The 16,407-nt window shown below is 41.3% G+C and overlaps 1 protein-coding gene across 1 annotated transcript; it reads right to left on the reverse strand.

Moving 5' to 3' along the window:
- Positions 1 to 1,648: 1,648 nt before the first annotated feature.
- On the reverse strand, positions 1,649 to 15,923 carry LOC110543420 (STAM-binding protein-like). Its single transcript, XM_060388337.1, has 11 exons — positions 15,917 to 15,923; positions 12,636 to 12,721; positions 11,128 to 11,333; positions 9,981 to 10,059; positions 9,632 to 9,724; positions 8,924 to 9,221; positions 7,439 to 7,563; positions 6,554 to 6,691; positions 4,162 to 4,274; positions 3,072 to 3,171; positions 1,649 to 1,705 (listed from the first exon to the last, which is right to left on the reverse strand). The coding sequence occupies exons 1-11, from the start codon at positions 15,921 to 15,923 to the stop codon at positions 1,649 to 1,651; spliced, it is 1,302 nt and encodes a 433-aa protein (XP_060244320.1).
- Positions 15,924 to 16,407: the final 484 nt, after the last annotated feature.

The raw sequence follows: 16,407 nt of genomic DNA on the forward strand, positions 1-16,407 counted from the left end.
CTACAATCTCATTTGCCCATACAGGCCCAAATCTGAGAGTAGAGAACAGGGGGAAAACCTGTCCTTTCCGATTATGCCTTCAAGAGAGTGTTTGTGCCTTCAAGTGAGTGCATGCAGAGCCCTAGATCCAAGGTCTATGTACTCTAGAAGCCAGACATGGGATCCCTCCCAACCACACCCACACTGTGGGCAACAGAGAGATTCTTGGACAGCATTCTCACCATTGAAGCCTATGTACTCTGGGTCTATCAGTGGAGTCCAGGCAAATGATTCCTTGAGCCCAGACAGATTTGAATACCAGGAGGTCAGTAAGACAGGCCTGTAGGCCATTGAGGTATTCAGAATACCTGCCCATATGTGTTGAGTCTGTGAGCAGTGCCAGCACATGCACCCCCTCCTGTACTAAAGCTTCCAGACATGTACCCACCCTAAAACCCTGTTCTTCAGGGCACATTTCCATGCACATACCTGCACTTGCACACATGCACCTGCAACAATCTTCCCTTAGCTATAGCTGAAACATCACCATCCACTATTAAAAGGTGAACCTCTCTCATCTTCCTGAGTGATATTCCAGACATCAGGAACATATGAACCCAGTCTGAAGTACAGACTCCAGGAAGAAACAGGGAAGTTGCCAGATAAGCAGATGGCTAGAGGCCAGTATAAGAACACATCCAACCAATATCATGACATCATGGCTTCAAGAGCAACCCCAAATGTCAAAGGATATGCTAATTCATCAGAAACACAGGAAAATGATATCAAATCTATCCTTATCCAGTTATTAGAGGCACATAAATAGGAAAAGAATGGAGCTCTCAAAGAAATAGAGGAAAATATAGCCAAACAAGGAGAGGCACATGTAGCGGTATATAAAAAGGATTAAACAACAACAACAAATAGAGGCATCCTGGAAAGACAGGAATCCACATTCACACAGATGAAGGAAATGGTGAAGACATGAAAACAGAATTAGACTCAATAAAGAAAACACAGAGAAAACCCTGTAGCTGGAGAACATAGAGAAAAGATCAAAGCACAAAGGTGAGCATCACCAACAGAATACAAGAGATGGAAGAGATAATCTCAGGTGCTGAAGATACACTTGCAGAAGTTGATACATCTCTCAAAGAAAAAGTAAAATCAGAAAAGTTTCAAACACAAAAGAGACAAGAAATCAAGGATGCCATGAAAAGACAAAAGCTAAGAAAAATAGGAGTAGATGAAAAAGGAGATTCCAGGCTCCAAGGTCCAGAAAATATTTTCAAGAAAATCATAGAAGAAATTTTTCCTAACTTAAGAAATAGGTGTCCATAAACATACAGAAGGTCTACAGAACAACAAATAGACTAGACCAGAAAATAAACTCCTCATGTCATATAAGTCAAAACAATAAATCTACAGAACAAAGAATGAACACAGTGTTCATCCATACACACATTGTGAACTTATAGGACACAGATGTAACATACACTACATACAAGTAACGTACATGACATAAGTTGAACACACACACAGATATGTAACCACTCTATGAATACATATCTGTGTGCTCCTCACATACACAAAATACATGCAGGCACACACACACACACACACACACAGACAAACAGGTTCCAACAGATGTTGGTTAGTGGGATTATACTCATCGTAAATCAGTGATCATCACTGTGGTGTTCTTGGTGGTGACATGGCCACAATCCTGCAATTGAAGAAACGTAAAAAGGGTCAAAAAATGGAAAAGTCCTGTTTGAAACAACTTATACTTCTAATTTTATACCAAAGAATGGCTCTTGTGACCTAGTCTAGACCATGTAACCTTGGTAGTAGTCATGGAGAATTCTGAACTTATCCTCCTGCCATTTGCTCCCAGAGCTGTGCCATCATGGCATATTTCAGAAATGCTGCAAGTTGAATCCAGGACCTTCTGCTTGAAACACAAGCTCTTCCCCAACTGAGCCATGTCCCCAGACATAAGCCTATAATATGAGAGCCTCTCTGAAGGTCAGTAGTTCGTAGCTTAGAGGTGAGATTGTGAGGTCAGTGAGATACATGGACAAAGGTCTGGGAAACAGTACTCCTTATAGACAGAGTCAGTGTCTACCCATATATCTTTGGACATGTTTTCCAGAGCATGTTGTCAAAAATATCTTTATTAAAAGGAACCAGTAATCTTGGAGCTGTGGAGATAACCATATAATAGTCCTTGAGGGTATTCATATGTAAAACAAAGTCACAAGGATTAATCAATACGACCCCAGAATCTTAAACCTCATTGGATCTCTACGGCTTCATCTCTAGACCTTTTATACTTCATGAGGCAGGTTCTTGTCCTTTCACTATGTTGCTTCATTTCCTATAAATGTAAACTCTGTGGAAGGGTCCAGGCTGATACAAAGTGCCAGAATCTCATTGACTTGAGGCTGATCTGACATGGAGATAAATCTGATCATACTGAGTGTGATATCACTAAACACAACATGAGAGAAGAAAACACCTCCCTAGGCAGGTGAGAACCCTAATACCTAGGCAGGATCCCAGGATAAAAGATGCTTAATTTATCTATCTTACATGGCCTTTCCTTTCTACAGATCTCTAACTGAAACTTAGTAACTGATACTGGTGAAGAACAAGGTAACATGTAATAAGCATTGCTTAAACTAATGGATTCCATACTCTGTCTGTTACTTCTTTTCCCCATGATACTGGAGATAGAATCCAGGGTCTCACTCATGCTGACCTCACATTCTGACCCTGATGTACACCCCAGTCTTCCTTCCATTTTTCTCTCAAGAACCCTGGAAAGTAGGTTATATTAAAATCAACAGATATGAGATAAAAGGATCAGTAAGGGTCAATACCCAAATAGAACATAAATGACCAGGTTGTAAATGGGAGAAAGCTTATCTTCACTGCCCACTGATTTCTAATTACATAGTTATTATGGTTGTTTAGGAATGTGACCAATGATGCTGAACTTCCAAGTAGATCAGAAAAGATGAAAAACCTTATCAGCTCTATGTCCTGGCTCAGACCAAGGTCTTGATCCATTGTACTAAGATACATACGCTGAAGAGAGGAGTGTCCTCTCTATGAGGATGGAACCCCCTCATGGAGCAGCAGGAAATTTCATTTATCCCAGTAGGTGTCAGTGAGAAAATTCCAATTCTGAAATGAAAAAGCAGACTCAGTAACCTAGATATGCCCCTAGGTGTCTTCCCTCTCTTCTGTCCACCTTTTTCTCATCTTTTCTTCCTTCTTTAATTTTAGTTTTCTGTTTCCTCTCCTTTCTTAGATCTCTCTCCCTTTTACTCTTTTACTCTCTCTTCTCAACCCTCCTCCTATCTCTTTTCTCTGTACAACTCTTCTTCCCATTTTTAGAACCTGTGAACCTCCTCCTACTTCAATTCAAAGCCATCACTGTCATCTTTATCCTTCTCCTAGACATTGTCCTCCTGGTGCTATTCCTAATCATTATTCTCTTCTTCCTTTTTCTTTTTTCCTTTCTCCTTTACTCGTTCTTCTTTCTTTTTTCTTTTTCTTTTTTATGCTATTTCTCATTTTACTACTCTTGCCTTTGTATGTCTATGTCCCCCTCTGTCTATCTCTCTCTCATTCTGAATATTGTTATTTACCTTAACTACAGTGGGCAGAGTGATTCAATAGTAGAAATGAGTAGGAAGAAGAACCAGGAAAAATATTAGTTCTATTTAGATCAATAATGTGAGGAACAAGGGACAAAAATGTTAAATTCAGAGTCTTCTTATCACTGTGGGAAAACATCCAGGGTATGTGTACATATATATATGTGTGTGCCTGAGTATTTTTTTTTACCAAGGGAAACAGGATAATTTAATGCTTTTCCAATACTCTATCTGCTGAGGAATTCACAAAAACTTGACATTAGGAATGAAAGGAGAGGACACTCATGTAGAATGTTTGGTTTAGAATTTCATCCTCAGTCTTTGAGGTTACTTCTTGATAGTTTGTCCTAGAAAATCAGCAGTGATATCCACATATTTTTAGGAGCATCTAGCATTAATTAGAATGTTGCTCTTAATTGAATGGCAATCAGTTAAGACCTTCTATAGATAAATTTTAAATAAATTTCAGCATGGAAGCATTTTGCTCTTACAGATCTGAATCTTACACACTCACTCTTTGTATTTGGGGGCACACACAACTGCGATGGACTCAGGCAGCATCTGCTGGTAGCAAAAGTGGGTGTGTAGGTCCACACTTGATAAGAATGCTCTCTGGGTTGGATGGGTCTATGAAAGAAGACAAGAATTGAAAGTAAGCATAGTCAGTCAGGTCTGATCCACCAAGAATGGCAAGCTCAACCAACTTCAACAAGTGGCCCCTACTAAGATTCCTCAAATCATTCCAGAGAAACACTCATCTGCTAGGTGGAGAAGGAAGAAGGGACAATCTGCTTTGTCCTAACACATAAAACCCAAAAGACTCTAAGTATCTCTCTATCACTTTTATCTGCTCCGTTATTGAGAACAAGACTCTTTTATTCATCCATGCTTATTCATACTGAATGTCTAAAGGGTAACCATTTCAAGTTTTGACAGTCAGCTTCTAACCCACATCTGTTTCTCTGCTGCAAATAGCAGAGAGAGTCTTTCCTCATCAACCTTCGGTATGAACACTAATAATATTGGTTCAACAATCTCTCTGGGTCTTCAGGTGTCTGCCTTCACTCCTGATCTGAACCCCGTGTGATTACCCCCTATGTGAAGAGGAGTCCCTTCTGCCCTTCAGATGTGGTACTGTACTAATGTCCCTTGATTTACACCTCTTTGCTTTTCTTCCCTCCCTTTTTTAACTGGATCAAGAGTGTAAAAACACATCAGGCAACTGCAGGGCAGAGTGGGGATAAATCCTGTAGATAGTAAGCCAAGGAAAGCAGAGGTAAAAGTTATGTATCTAGACATTGCATTTCAGGAAATGTTGGCATGGTGGGAGTCACATGTAGGATGTGACCACTATTGAAATCCAGATATAGATGGTGAAAGTGAAATTCAATCTGGATGAAGGAAGGAAGGAATTGGAACTAGACTCCTGGTAGGTTCCTGTTTCCTTCTTTAAGTTGTGTATGTACATCATATTTATTCAAGGAGCTATTAAACTGTGCTATTCATGTATGTACACTCACAAGTTAGCTATATTTTAAATATCACTCATTTGAAAATCTAAAGTGAAGTCAAACAAAAAGTAAAATCAAGAAAATCAACATCAATAAGATAAAACCATGTTCATACCATCCGACAGTTCCCTCAAGTGTTAGTACTCTCTTAACCAAGTTCTGTCAAGAACAGACTCATAATTCTCCAAGAATCTAGGAATCAGATGCACACCTTAGTATGATATTAATAACAGATTTTAAAAATACCCATGAACTTCATCAGATGACTTTTGTTTTGAGGCACATTCTTATTCTCAGCTCAGGTTGGTTCTGAAGTCACCATCCAGTAGCCTCATCATCCTGAGTGGTAATATTCCATGAGGGTGCCAACGTACTCAGATTTCTAAGAATCTGCTAAACCTTGAAGTCTCTACCTACCATGGCGTAAAATTCATTAGCCAATATGGTCAAAATCCCTGGAGGAGATATGAATAATCTGCCTGCTGGAGCCTGTCTGTGAGTCACATGCAGGATTTATTCTTCAACTCTCCTTGCTGTGTGGCTTTGGAGTACCTCCTAACCAGTATTCCTGCAACATTGTTGCTGTTTCATCACCCACTATGTTCCTTGTTCTCCTTATTAGACCTCCACCTCAGCTGGCAGGGAATGGATTCTCTTGCAGACAAATTTTGATTATTACATATTATTTTATTGAGTTAGGCAAAAGAGTAAGAATTTGTATGAAAATCATGAAGCCACAGGAGACTGCTTCAGAAATCTCAACTTCTCACGTTCTGAGTGTGAGTATATGTGATAGCTTAAAACCTAGAAATAAACCATGTGATTGTGGCTTACACCTTTCAATATTCCAAGAAAAGCTTCTTGTTCTCTGAGCTTCAGTACTTGATAATGAGAGAATCATTAAGAAGAAATCTCTAGGCAAGTTGATGTGTTTGCTTGAAAATCAACAGAAGTATGTTCAGCAAGTGTAAACACTTGAAAACTTCACAGGTATGATCTCTTTGGGTGTGTTAAAAGAAAGTACTTCTTCATAAATACAAAATACAATCATTACAAATAACTCCTTTGTATTATTTAAAATACTGTAATTTATAATTTTGTGGGGACATGATCCCTATACCATGTTCCCTTACATCCTAAGCAAGGTACTTTTCTTGACCCAGACTCTCAAGGTATAGGGACTTTGTAGACTTGCTTTGATTAAAAGGTAAAATTTAAAAAAATGAATAAATACAATAGGAAATGGTCCTATGACTCACCCTGAACACTACTGACTGCATGTTTAAACAGAAGAATGAAGTGGAGTGTATAGACTCTGTGCAGAGAAAGATTTAGGTAGGAGGTTTCTAAGAGAGAAAAAAGAGACCCTTGTCAACAGGGAGGTTATTTGCTTACATGAATCCACCCTAAGGTGAGAAGCCCCAGTTCTTCCTGGATAAAAAACAGTTCCTCTTCATTGGTGGCATAGCAATAATCAGGGCCTCCTACCTGGAGGGGTATGACTACGTGCGTGATATGGTATTCCTCTCCTACCTGCCAAGACAAAATAACTTATTAAAATATCCTAGAAGTCTCAATCCCACTAGTTCATAACACAAGTAAGTGAATCCCTCACCCAAGTGAATGACCTTTACTGTTCTCCCTCCCCTCAGTGTTTCACAATCTTGGGAGCTCTTGTAGGTTCTGTATAAAGGAACAGATGCTGAGATGACCCTGAGATATCCCTCTTGGCACATCCTAGGCCTAGACTCCTGCCTGCAGAACTCAACATGTCTGCTCAGGAAGCTGAGGTGTTTATAATTTACATTCCAAGGCTTACCAGAGTAAGTTTTCAGAGCAGGTACCAAAAGGAATTAAGTCCTACTTTTCCTTTTATAGTTAGTCACCACGCATGTCTATATGCCCCATTCCTGCCTATCTGTCTGTTTGTATGCTGGCCTGCTTCCTTGTCCTTCAAGACAATGTCTCATTCTCCCTGTGAAGCTGGCTTGAACTTGTAGGAAGCCTCCAGCCTCAGTTTGGCAATAACAGGAATTAAGAGCATTAGCAACCATTACAATGAAAATTTCTAACTATAACATTGAAACAAATGGTTCAAGGGATTCTGAAAAGCAAACAAATACAAAGTCATCAAATTCAAGGTTTCCAGGGCTTGTCACCCACAGTTCCTACTTTCTGGTGAAGTCTATGAACAAAGACACTAGATATGTTCTCTGACAGTCATGGGAAGATAAGGGGAAGAAACAACCTCAGATCAGGAAGGACTTTTCATAATTTTACCATGGATCCGCACAAAACACCACAGGTCTCAATTTTCTTCTTAGTGTTCTTCCTTGCAGACTTTAGAAATTTCTCACATAAATTGTGAGGGAGGATCACAGGACGTAGACTTCCGACTTTCTGAACTGCAGTGAAAAAGAGAGAAAAGTCTTAGGAAACAGGGCCTGCTGTTCATTAGCAAAATTCATCTTGAGAGTCTGGGAGAGAAAGGAAATGTCATTGGGATTCTCTCCATGAGTCCTTCCCCATGATGGAATCACAAAGTGAGCTCGGTTTTCTTTCTCCAGGCTCTGGGTACAGCTGATTGGGAGCTGGCACCATGGACTATATAGCCAACTTGAGTGGATGGAGCAATAGTTTTGGATGTGACTGTGAGATGAGTGTAATTGGACCACGGAAGCCAAAGACTGAGGACATGGACAAGGAAATGCAACATTCTCTGTGGTGGTGCTCAGTGCTCCAAACTTCAGACACCTGTCCACCAGCATGTGCAAACTTTCCTAGTGAGCCCTAGACTCACACCTGTGTGGCTGAGCCAGATGCAATGGGGATAGTTAGGTTTCAGACCATACCAAAGTGCACCTGCCCTCCAGGTTTTCCCAGCATCCCTTGGTCCCTACCTGCTGCTGGGCATGGTTAGGAAAAGCTCTGTTCAACTACCCTGTGCTTCCCAGCCCAGGGATAGAGGCTTCCCCTCATTATATAATCCAGACATTTAGGTTCCCTTATCTCTCTTTCTCCTCTAACTCTACTCTCTGTGCATCTTTCCTCCTCTTCTTCTCCTCACTCTTTCTTCATTCCCTCTCTGTGCATGCTTTTCCCTTTCTCTCTCCCTTCTTCCCTAGTATTGTATCCAAAAGCTTCTCCCAATAAATCTGCATTTCTATACTATAACTTCATCTTGCAATTAGCTCATTCCTGGGTTTAAATGGGGAACCAATTCCACACAAGCCTTCTCCAAGTCAGAAACTGTGGTTACTTGCCTGTGCTTTCCTCTGGGCCATTTTCCCCAGGCTGCTCGGCAGATGTTGATGTGCTTGGGGTGACGACCTTAGCATTCTCCTCTATTGCACACTGCTGTGGTGGGCTGGAGGTTTGGGTTGGTACTGAGGAAGGTTGAGCATCCTTTGCTGTTACTGTTCTAGGTCCTTCTTCCCAACTTCTGTTTTCTTTACGTCCATACAATGGAAAAAATGAAATAGCATGTTTATTTATGTATTTATTTATTTATTTTTAATGTTAATTACAGTTTATTTATTTTATATCCTAGCTGTAGCCTTCCTCATTTCCTCCAAATCCCACTCTCCCTCCCTCATGTGTCCCTGCCCCTCTATAAGTCCACTGATAGGGGAGGGCCTACTCCCCTTCCATCTGACCCAGCTTATCAGGTCTCATCAAGACTGGCTGCAGTGTCCTCCTCTGCTACCTAGCAAGACTACTCTTCCCTCGGGGCAGAGGTAGGAGGTCAAAGAGCCAGCCACTTACCTGTGCTTTTCTCTGGGTCATTTACCCCAGGCTCTTTGGCAGATGATGATGTGCTTGGGGTGACAAACTTGGTGTTATCCTCTACTGCACACTGCTGTGGTGGGCTGGAGGTTTTGATTGGTAGTGAGGAAGGTTGAGCCTCCTTTACTGTTGATGTTATGCCAGGTCCCACTTCTCCAATTTTCTTTTCTTTAAGTCCATACAATGGATCAAATGAAATAGTGCAAGAACTGGAACATCCTGATTTTATGTCCTCCCCGAAGGCTGCTCGCTCTGCTGCTTCCTCCTCCTTCTGCTTCTACAGGGAAAAGATTTAGGCAAATACTTGAAATCTCAGAAGTCTTGTCATCACAGAGATGAACAAAACCTAGATATGTTCATGTCTGATATCTCATAATCAGATCAATAAATCTGATGTGGTGGAAATCAGCCAGCAGCCCCCCACTCAGTTCCTATATGACTGTCTCTAGTAATAGCTAAGTCTCACTCTTCTCTACACTCCACCCATTATTGTGTGTAAGTGTGTGTGTGTGTGTGTGTGTGTGTGTGTGTGTGTGTGTTGGCTGGTATGGATGCAAGTGCATTTATGTGCAAGTGATTGTGGATATTAATCATTAACTCTCAGACTGCAATGGAACATAACAAGACAATCCAAAAGGCTGAATAGCTGCCATATACTCCCACTGTCTCTGTGCTCCTCATACTGACCATCTCCATTAGGTATTTTTCATATTCCCTGTTATATTGGTTTAGTAGTTTCCTCTTTAGAGTCTCGGCCCTGTCAAAAACGATGTTTAGGATCTGAAATACAAAATCAAAATGGAGAATTAGAATAGTTCTAATGTGAGAATAAAGTGGAATAAAATAAGTTGGGAAAAGCAGCAGTAACTCATGCACAGCTTGAACGTTATTCCCATTCATCCCTCTCCTCTTTACTGATTGTCTGAGGCAGCATCTGACCCCTTTCCACCAAGTGTCAGGATCTGTGGATTTTCTTTGAGTAGCTCCAGGTTGCTCTGGAGATATTTGTTCATCAGCTTAGGCAACAAAGACTCACCTTGATGAAGTTTGATCTTCTTCCGTGCGCATCCCTTTTTCGGAGTTTTGGGCCAATGTTCATTTTTTCCAAATATAATCTAAAGGAATAAAGGAGAGTGAATGAGAAGTACAGAAAATGTTGACATGTTTAAATTAGGCCCAGAGGAAAATTGGTTTCTGCATGCAGGATTTCAGAAGATCCTAGAGTTCACAGAAGGGCACCTGGAAAGCCAATATCAGTTTCCATCCCAGTGTGTGGAAAGATATGTGCCATTACTGTAATTTTAAAATGGCACATCCAACAAATATCAGCTGTTGAGAAGAATAGCTAAATGGTTTGTCATCCTGGCAATCAGGAGACAGCACATAATTAGGGTTAAAAGACTCTCAGATCCTTGAGGACACCCTACAGGGTATCAAAGAAGAGGCTGATATTCATAGCCAAACTATGGGCAGAGTGTAGGAAATATTGAAAAAGAAGGGGGAGATAGAAAGACCAAGAGGAGACAGGAGCTCAAGGAGAGAGAAAATATCTGGGAATATGGTTCTTTTCTGAGAGGGATGCTCCAGCCAAGGACCATTCATGGAGATAACCTACAAACCCTGTTCAGATGTATCCCATTGCAGCTCAGTGACCAAGTGGGTTCCCTAGTCATGGAAACAGGAACTGCCTCTGACGTGAACTCAGTGGCTGGCCTTTGATGACCTCCCCATGAGGGGCGTGCAGCCTTACCAGGCCACAGAGGAAGCCAATGCAACTACTCCTGATGAGACCTAATTGAGTTGGATCAAATGGAAGGGGAGGAGGACCTCCCCATTCAGCGGACTGGAGGAGGGGCATGGGTGGAGAAGAGGGAGGGAGGGTGAGATTGGAAAGGGACCAGAGAGGGGGCTACAGCTGGAAATCAAAGTGAATAAAATGTAATTAATTAAAAAAATTTAAAGAACTCATATTCATGAAGTTCTTTATTTCTGACCATAGAACCTTTCATCTTTGTGTCTTTGAATAGGGAAGAAAAAAATTGTGTATGAACTGCCAGAAATATGATTAAAACCTGACATTGTCAATTTCAGTAACTGTCAGCAAATGTGACAAACATGAACAGGAGAGGAGCATAAATTAGACAACAGTCCCAGAAAAGGAGATAGAAACTGCAGGTTCTCACGTGAGGAATTTATGATAGAGAATAAAGGCTGCTTCTTCTTTTCCACATTCATCCAGGTCAGCTGCCATTTGGAAGAAGTCGTCTCTAAGGCTCATGTAAGAAGCCTTGGAAAATTTTTTGTTGATTTTGATGTCCTGCCCTAGAGCGCTTAAGATCTGGAACCGTTCTTGGGGAGATAGACTGACATCATCGTGTCTGAGGATTGTCTAAGACAAAAGAGAAGACAGGAAACATCAAAACCCATCTCCTGCCATCCATCCTCCTGCTGTTCCAGCTAGCTAGTACACAATGTTTGCTTGTATGTGCTTGTGTGTGTGTGTGTGTGTGTTTGTGCCACATCTATGTGTGCCAGCTTGTATGACAAACTGCTCCCTAAAGAAATTTGAGCAAATAAAACATCATTTGTTGTGACTCACCTCAACAAATTTAGTAAACAGGCATAGCATGGGATTGCCTTAATATGGTAGTAAAGTGGAAGACTCCGGACCTAGGATCTTTGTGCCCCTTGAAAACACAATGCAAAGGAGCAACAGAACCAGCATGTAACTTAAAAACGGGTCCTTAAGAACAGACTGTGTATTGAGATTTGCACCATGACTTTACAAAGCTGTTGATATAATGTTCTTTTGAAATGTATACCATTTACCCTTTTTTCATGCTGAGAAGCAGCAGAAAGAAATACACCTTTGAGAACTGTCAGCACTTTGGACTACAGCTTTGCACAATCCTATCCTGAATGCTTTGAGGGGAGTCAGGGTGATTGAGAGCAGAAAAGCAAAGAATTCTTTTTTTTTATAGTTGTATATGTTTTTAATAAATTCTCTTTATATTTCAAACATAGCCCCCTCCCTCTTCACATCCCAGACTCACCCTCACTCCCTCTTCTTTCCATCTCCCTCCCCTAGTCCTCAGAAAGGGGGAGCCATCCTCCCCTACCAACTGACCCCAGCCAATCATGTCTCATCAGGATGGGCTACATCCTATTTCTTTGTGGGTCTGGCCACAGAGTACATGTCAGAGACAGCCTCTGCTCCCTTTACTAGGGATCCCATATGGAGATTGAGCTGCCTATGGACTACCTCTGAGCAGGGCCCTAATTCTTCTCCATGCATGGTTGTTGGTTGGTGCATCAGTCTCCAGAGATCCTCCGGGGCCAAGATTTGTTGAGTCTGTTCCTATTTCTGTGGAGCTCCTGACCCTTACAGGTCCTTCTATCCCCCGACTCTTCCATAAGACTCCCTACCCTCTAGGCAAAGTTTGGCTGCAAGTCTCAGCATCTACTTCAATCCCTGCTGGTGTAGTCTTTCAGAGGGCATCTATGGTAGACTCCCAACTACCTATTTACAGTATTGACCTCCTTTCTCTCTCCCACTGACAGTGTAAAGAAAAGGTGATATATTATCACTCTAGCTCTTTAGTTTAAATACAGACAAAGAAACTAGGGTTTTAAATTTGCCAAATATGATTTCATGTAAATTACCTTTATGGTAAAGTGCAATGAGACTTACCACGTTTGTTGTTCCAGTAGTGAAAGGTCCTTTATTATCTAGACAACTCTGGTGGTCTGATTGCCTAGGTATCACAAAGTTCCCTCCTGTCAACAGATGAAAAAAAATTTAGGAAAGGAGACCTTTGCTTCTCTGGGAATTAATGTTAATATACATTAAACTATATTTAACTTGTTGAAGTAATGACAGCTATAGCCACGAAAATACAGGTTTTTATTCTGCAATTTATTGACTGAGGCAGGATGGTAGTCACAGCCTCCATTGAAGAGTGAACACTTAAAAACAATTTTAATTGAAAAAAACAGGAGTAAGTCATTGCTTTTCAAAATGATGAACTCATTACAATGAAGTTGGATTCAAGATGGCATCAGCTGCCTGCATCCTAAGAAGGTTGGAGCAGCTATAAGACGCCTAGGAGACCTATGAAGGCTCAGAGGAGATACACTGCAGGAGAGCACAAGTATACAGAGAACACACTATCTTCAGAACAACTAAAAATGCCATGTCTATGGAGATTATGTTTTGAAAATGTGGTGACATAAAAATGGAGAAAATAAAGATGGCTGACCAGAGCCCCATGCATCGGGCAAAGAAAAGCGAATCTAGAGCCACAGTAGCTGGCAGTGGTGGAGATGGATAAGGGTTCATTTTTCTGGATAGGGCCTCCTCAAAAGACCTCCACTGTCAGTGTTGTAGCTGGAGGCCATGGTGGTACCCATGGTGCTTGCTTCATTCAGAAACCATGTGGCAGTGCATGTTCTCTTAGCCTCTATGCCAAAAAGAAGATACAGTTTAGGCAGGATACCACTGAAGAGAGTTCTTAGAAACTGGAATTGAGTATATACCATATGTGTCTTTCTGAGTTTCCTCACTCAAGATGATCTTTTCTAGTTCCCACCATTTGCCTGCAAATTTCATTTTTTCCTTCTTTTTAATTGCTGAGTTATTCCATTGTATAAATGTACCACACTTTCTGTATCCATTCCTCCACTAAAGGACACCTAGGTCTTTGTCCAGATTCTGGCCATAACAAATAAAGCTTCTATGAACATAGTTGAACAAATGTCCTTATGAATGGTGGAGCATGTTATGGGTCGTGGTATAGCTGGAGCTTGAGGTAGCACTATTTCTACTTTTTCTGAGAAAGCACCAGATTGATTTTCAAAGTGGTTATACAAGGTTACATTCCTACCACATTACCTTTAATGGATATTTGCCATTTAGGATAGGATAAACAAATTAAAATCTATACTTGCAGACGAAGACAATGCAACTACTCCTGATGAGACCTAATTGACTAAGATCAGAAGGAAGGAAAAGAAGACCTCCCCTATCAGTGGACTTGGGGAGCGGCATACAGGCAGAGGGTGGAGGAAGGGAGGGATTGGGACTGGAGGAGGGAGGGAACCACAGCGGGGATACAAAGTGAATAAAGTGTAATTAATAAAGAATTAAAAAAAATAAAATTGAGAAATGCAAAAAGAAAAAAAATAAATCTAAACAATAAGGAGGACCCTAGGGAAGATGCTTAATCCACATTCAAAAGGAAAAATAGATAGATATCAGAATTAGGAGAAGACAAGGAAAAGGACAGAGGCCTTCCACAGAGGACCTCTGAAAGACTCTACCCACCAGGTTATGGAAGCAGATGCTGAGACACATAGCCAGACTTGGGGCAGAATGCTGGAATCTGTATGAAAGAAGAAGGAGATTGAAAAGACTGGAAGGGACAGGAACTCCACAAGGAGAACAACAGAGCCACAAAACCTGAGCTCGGGGAGCAGGGAGGGGGCATGCAAAGACCAGTATTCCAACCAAGGACCATGCATGGAGTAGACCTAGAACCCCTGTTCAAAGAGAGCCAATATGCTGTTCAGTTTCCACATAGGTTCCCTACTAAGGGGTACAGGAGATATGCCTAGGACATGATATCAGTGGCTAGCTCTTTGATCACCTCCCCTGTGAGGTTCAGCCATGTGAGGACACAGAGGAAGATGATGCAGCCAACCTTGATAAGACCTGATCAGCTAGAGTCAGATAGAGGTAAAACAGACTTTCCTATAGGGCAATAAGGAAAGGGCATAGGGGTAGAAGAGGGAGGGTGGGTGACACTGGGAGGAGAAGAGTGAGGGGGCTGCAGAGGAGATACAAAGTGAATAAACTTTAAACACTCACCCAAAAATATCAATAAGAAAAAAAAATGTGACCAAGGTGATGAAGTATACAGCTCTTCAGGATTAGTGGCTTCTGCTTGGGGGTGGGGTCAGGATGGGGAAAGGATGAACTCAGTTATCTTTAAGGGTCTTGGCACTGAGAATTTGACCATGTTTCAATGAGTGGATGACCAACACATATTTGAATGGATGTATTTTTTTAATTTATTTTGAGTGTGACACATGGGTAGGAATGTAAATCTGGGAGCAATGGAGCAGGAGTGTAATGTAGATTGTATGAAATTCCCACATAAATAATAAAATAATATGTTGACAATTCTTACAATGACCTTTAACATGGAGAAAAGATTCCTTGAAAGGAGGGCTGAGTTTTACTTTGTAAGGCATGCTTTCCAGGTTCTCATTATGTAGCAGAGAATTCTAGCCATGAATTAGTAGTTACCCAGCTACCTCAGACCAACATGAGCTCAGGTGACACCTCTCAACAAGCAGTCCTGGCATTAAAATTACTTTTAGAGAGTATGTCTGGAGGACCAGAGCAGGAAACACAGCTGTTCTTGAGTTCCACACATGAAACAGAGACCCATTTCACTTTCCTGAAGGCCCAGTTTTAACTGTAAATACCAGGACCAGGAGGGTTACTCACTGACCCCTGAGTGGGACACAGTTGCCTATCTAGCCAGGTCAGCAAGGCAACCTTCCTCATAGAGGGTTGGCAACACTGGTGTAGAACTGCACCAGCTTTCAAATAGTATCTTGCCCCTCGGTTCACCTTTTACACACACCTCTTCCCTCCCCCATCTTTTTCAGCCAAAACAGTGCCAGGAATTCTCTGGTTTCTTTCTGTTTTCCTTTTCATAAGATTCAGTACTCCAGGGAACCCTAGACACTGCCAGTTTATGATATCAAAAGAATGTGAAGGTACATTTAGTGAGTACAGGAGTAACTGCTGAGTCAAAATTCACAACCCTAGGGAATTTCAGATCCAAGACCACAATAGGAGACCATCTTGTCATTCTGTACATTCCCCTTATTCCCACATCATTTTCAGGCTTCCAAACTTAGGAAGATGTCCAATTCAATAAACATTAAAGATTCATTTCCTACCCGACATTGTCACAGAGGAAAATAGTAGTAAAGGGATAGGGTCTTGATAAAGCGATGAGATAAAAGCCTGTTGGGTTTCACAAGAAAAAATCGCATGTGTACAGGATCAGAGATACTGGACACTGAGGAAAGTTTGTTTACTTGTCTCCATAGAAACCTCAAGGTTCTATCAGGTGCTGATTGGCTGAGAGGGAGAATGATGTCATGAAACAGGTAAAAGCCAGTAACAGTTTCATGAACCAGGTATTAAAAGGGAAAAGTGGACACTCTAATTGAGAGAAAGGCTGAGCAGCCCTACCTACCTCAATCTGGGCAGCTGAAAGCACACTACCCACAGATGACAGTTCCTGTTTCCAAGACTCTTAGTTCAGGAAAAGTGTCCCATTTTTCTTTCAAGTAATCATTAATAAAGTCTTGTGTCATTGACAGGTGACTTTCACATTTTCACAGATTTCATTAGTATTTGTTAAATGCATAGATATGTCGTTACT

This window comes from Meriones unguiculatus, chromosome 7 (assembly GCF_030254825.1).
Source record: "Meriones unguiculatus strain TT.TT164.6M chromosome 7, Bangor_MerUng_6.1, whole genome shotgun sequence".
Lineage (NCBI taxonomy): Eukaryota > Metazoa > Chordata > Mammalia > Rodentia > Muridae > Meriones > Meriones unguiculatus.

Bases quoted from the DNA above. Each gene is read 5' to 3' on its own strand.
- LOC110543420 (XM_060388337.1), bottom strand. The intron at 10,060-11,127 runs GTGAGAACCTGC...TTATTCCTTTAG, and splicing joins CTCTATCATAAATTCCTCAC to ATTATATTTGGAAAAAATGA. The intron at 6,692-7,438 runs GTAAAATTATGA...TTGTCTTGGCAG, and splicing joins GTGTTTTGTGCGGATCCATG to GTAGGAGAGGAATACCATAT.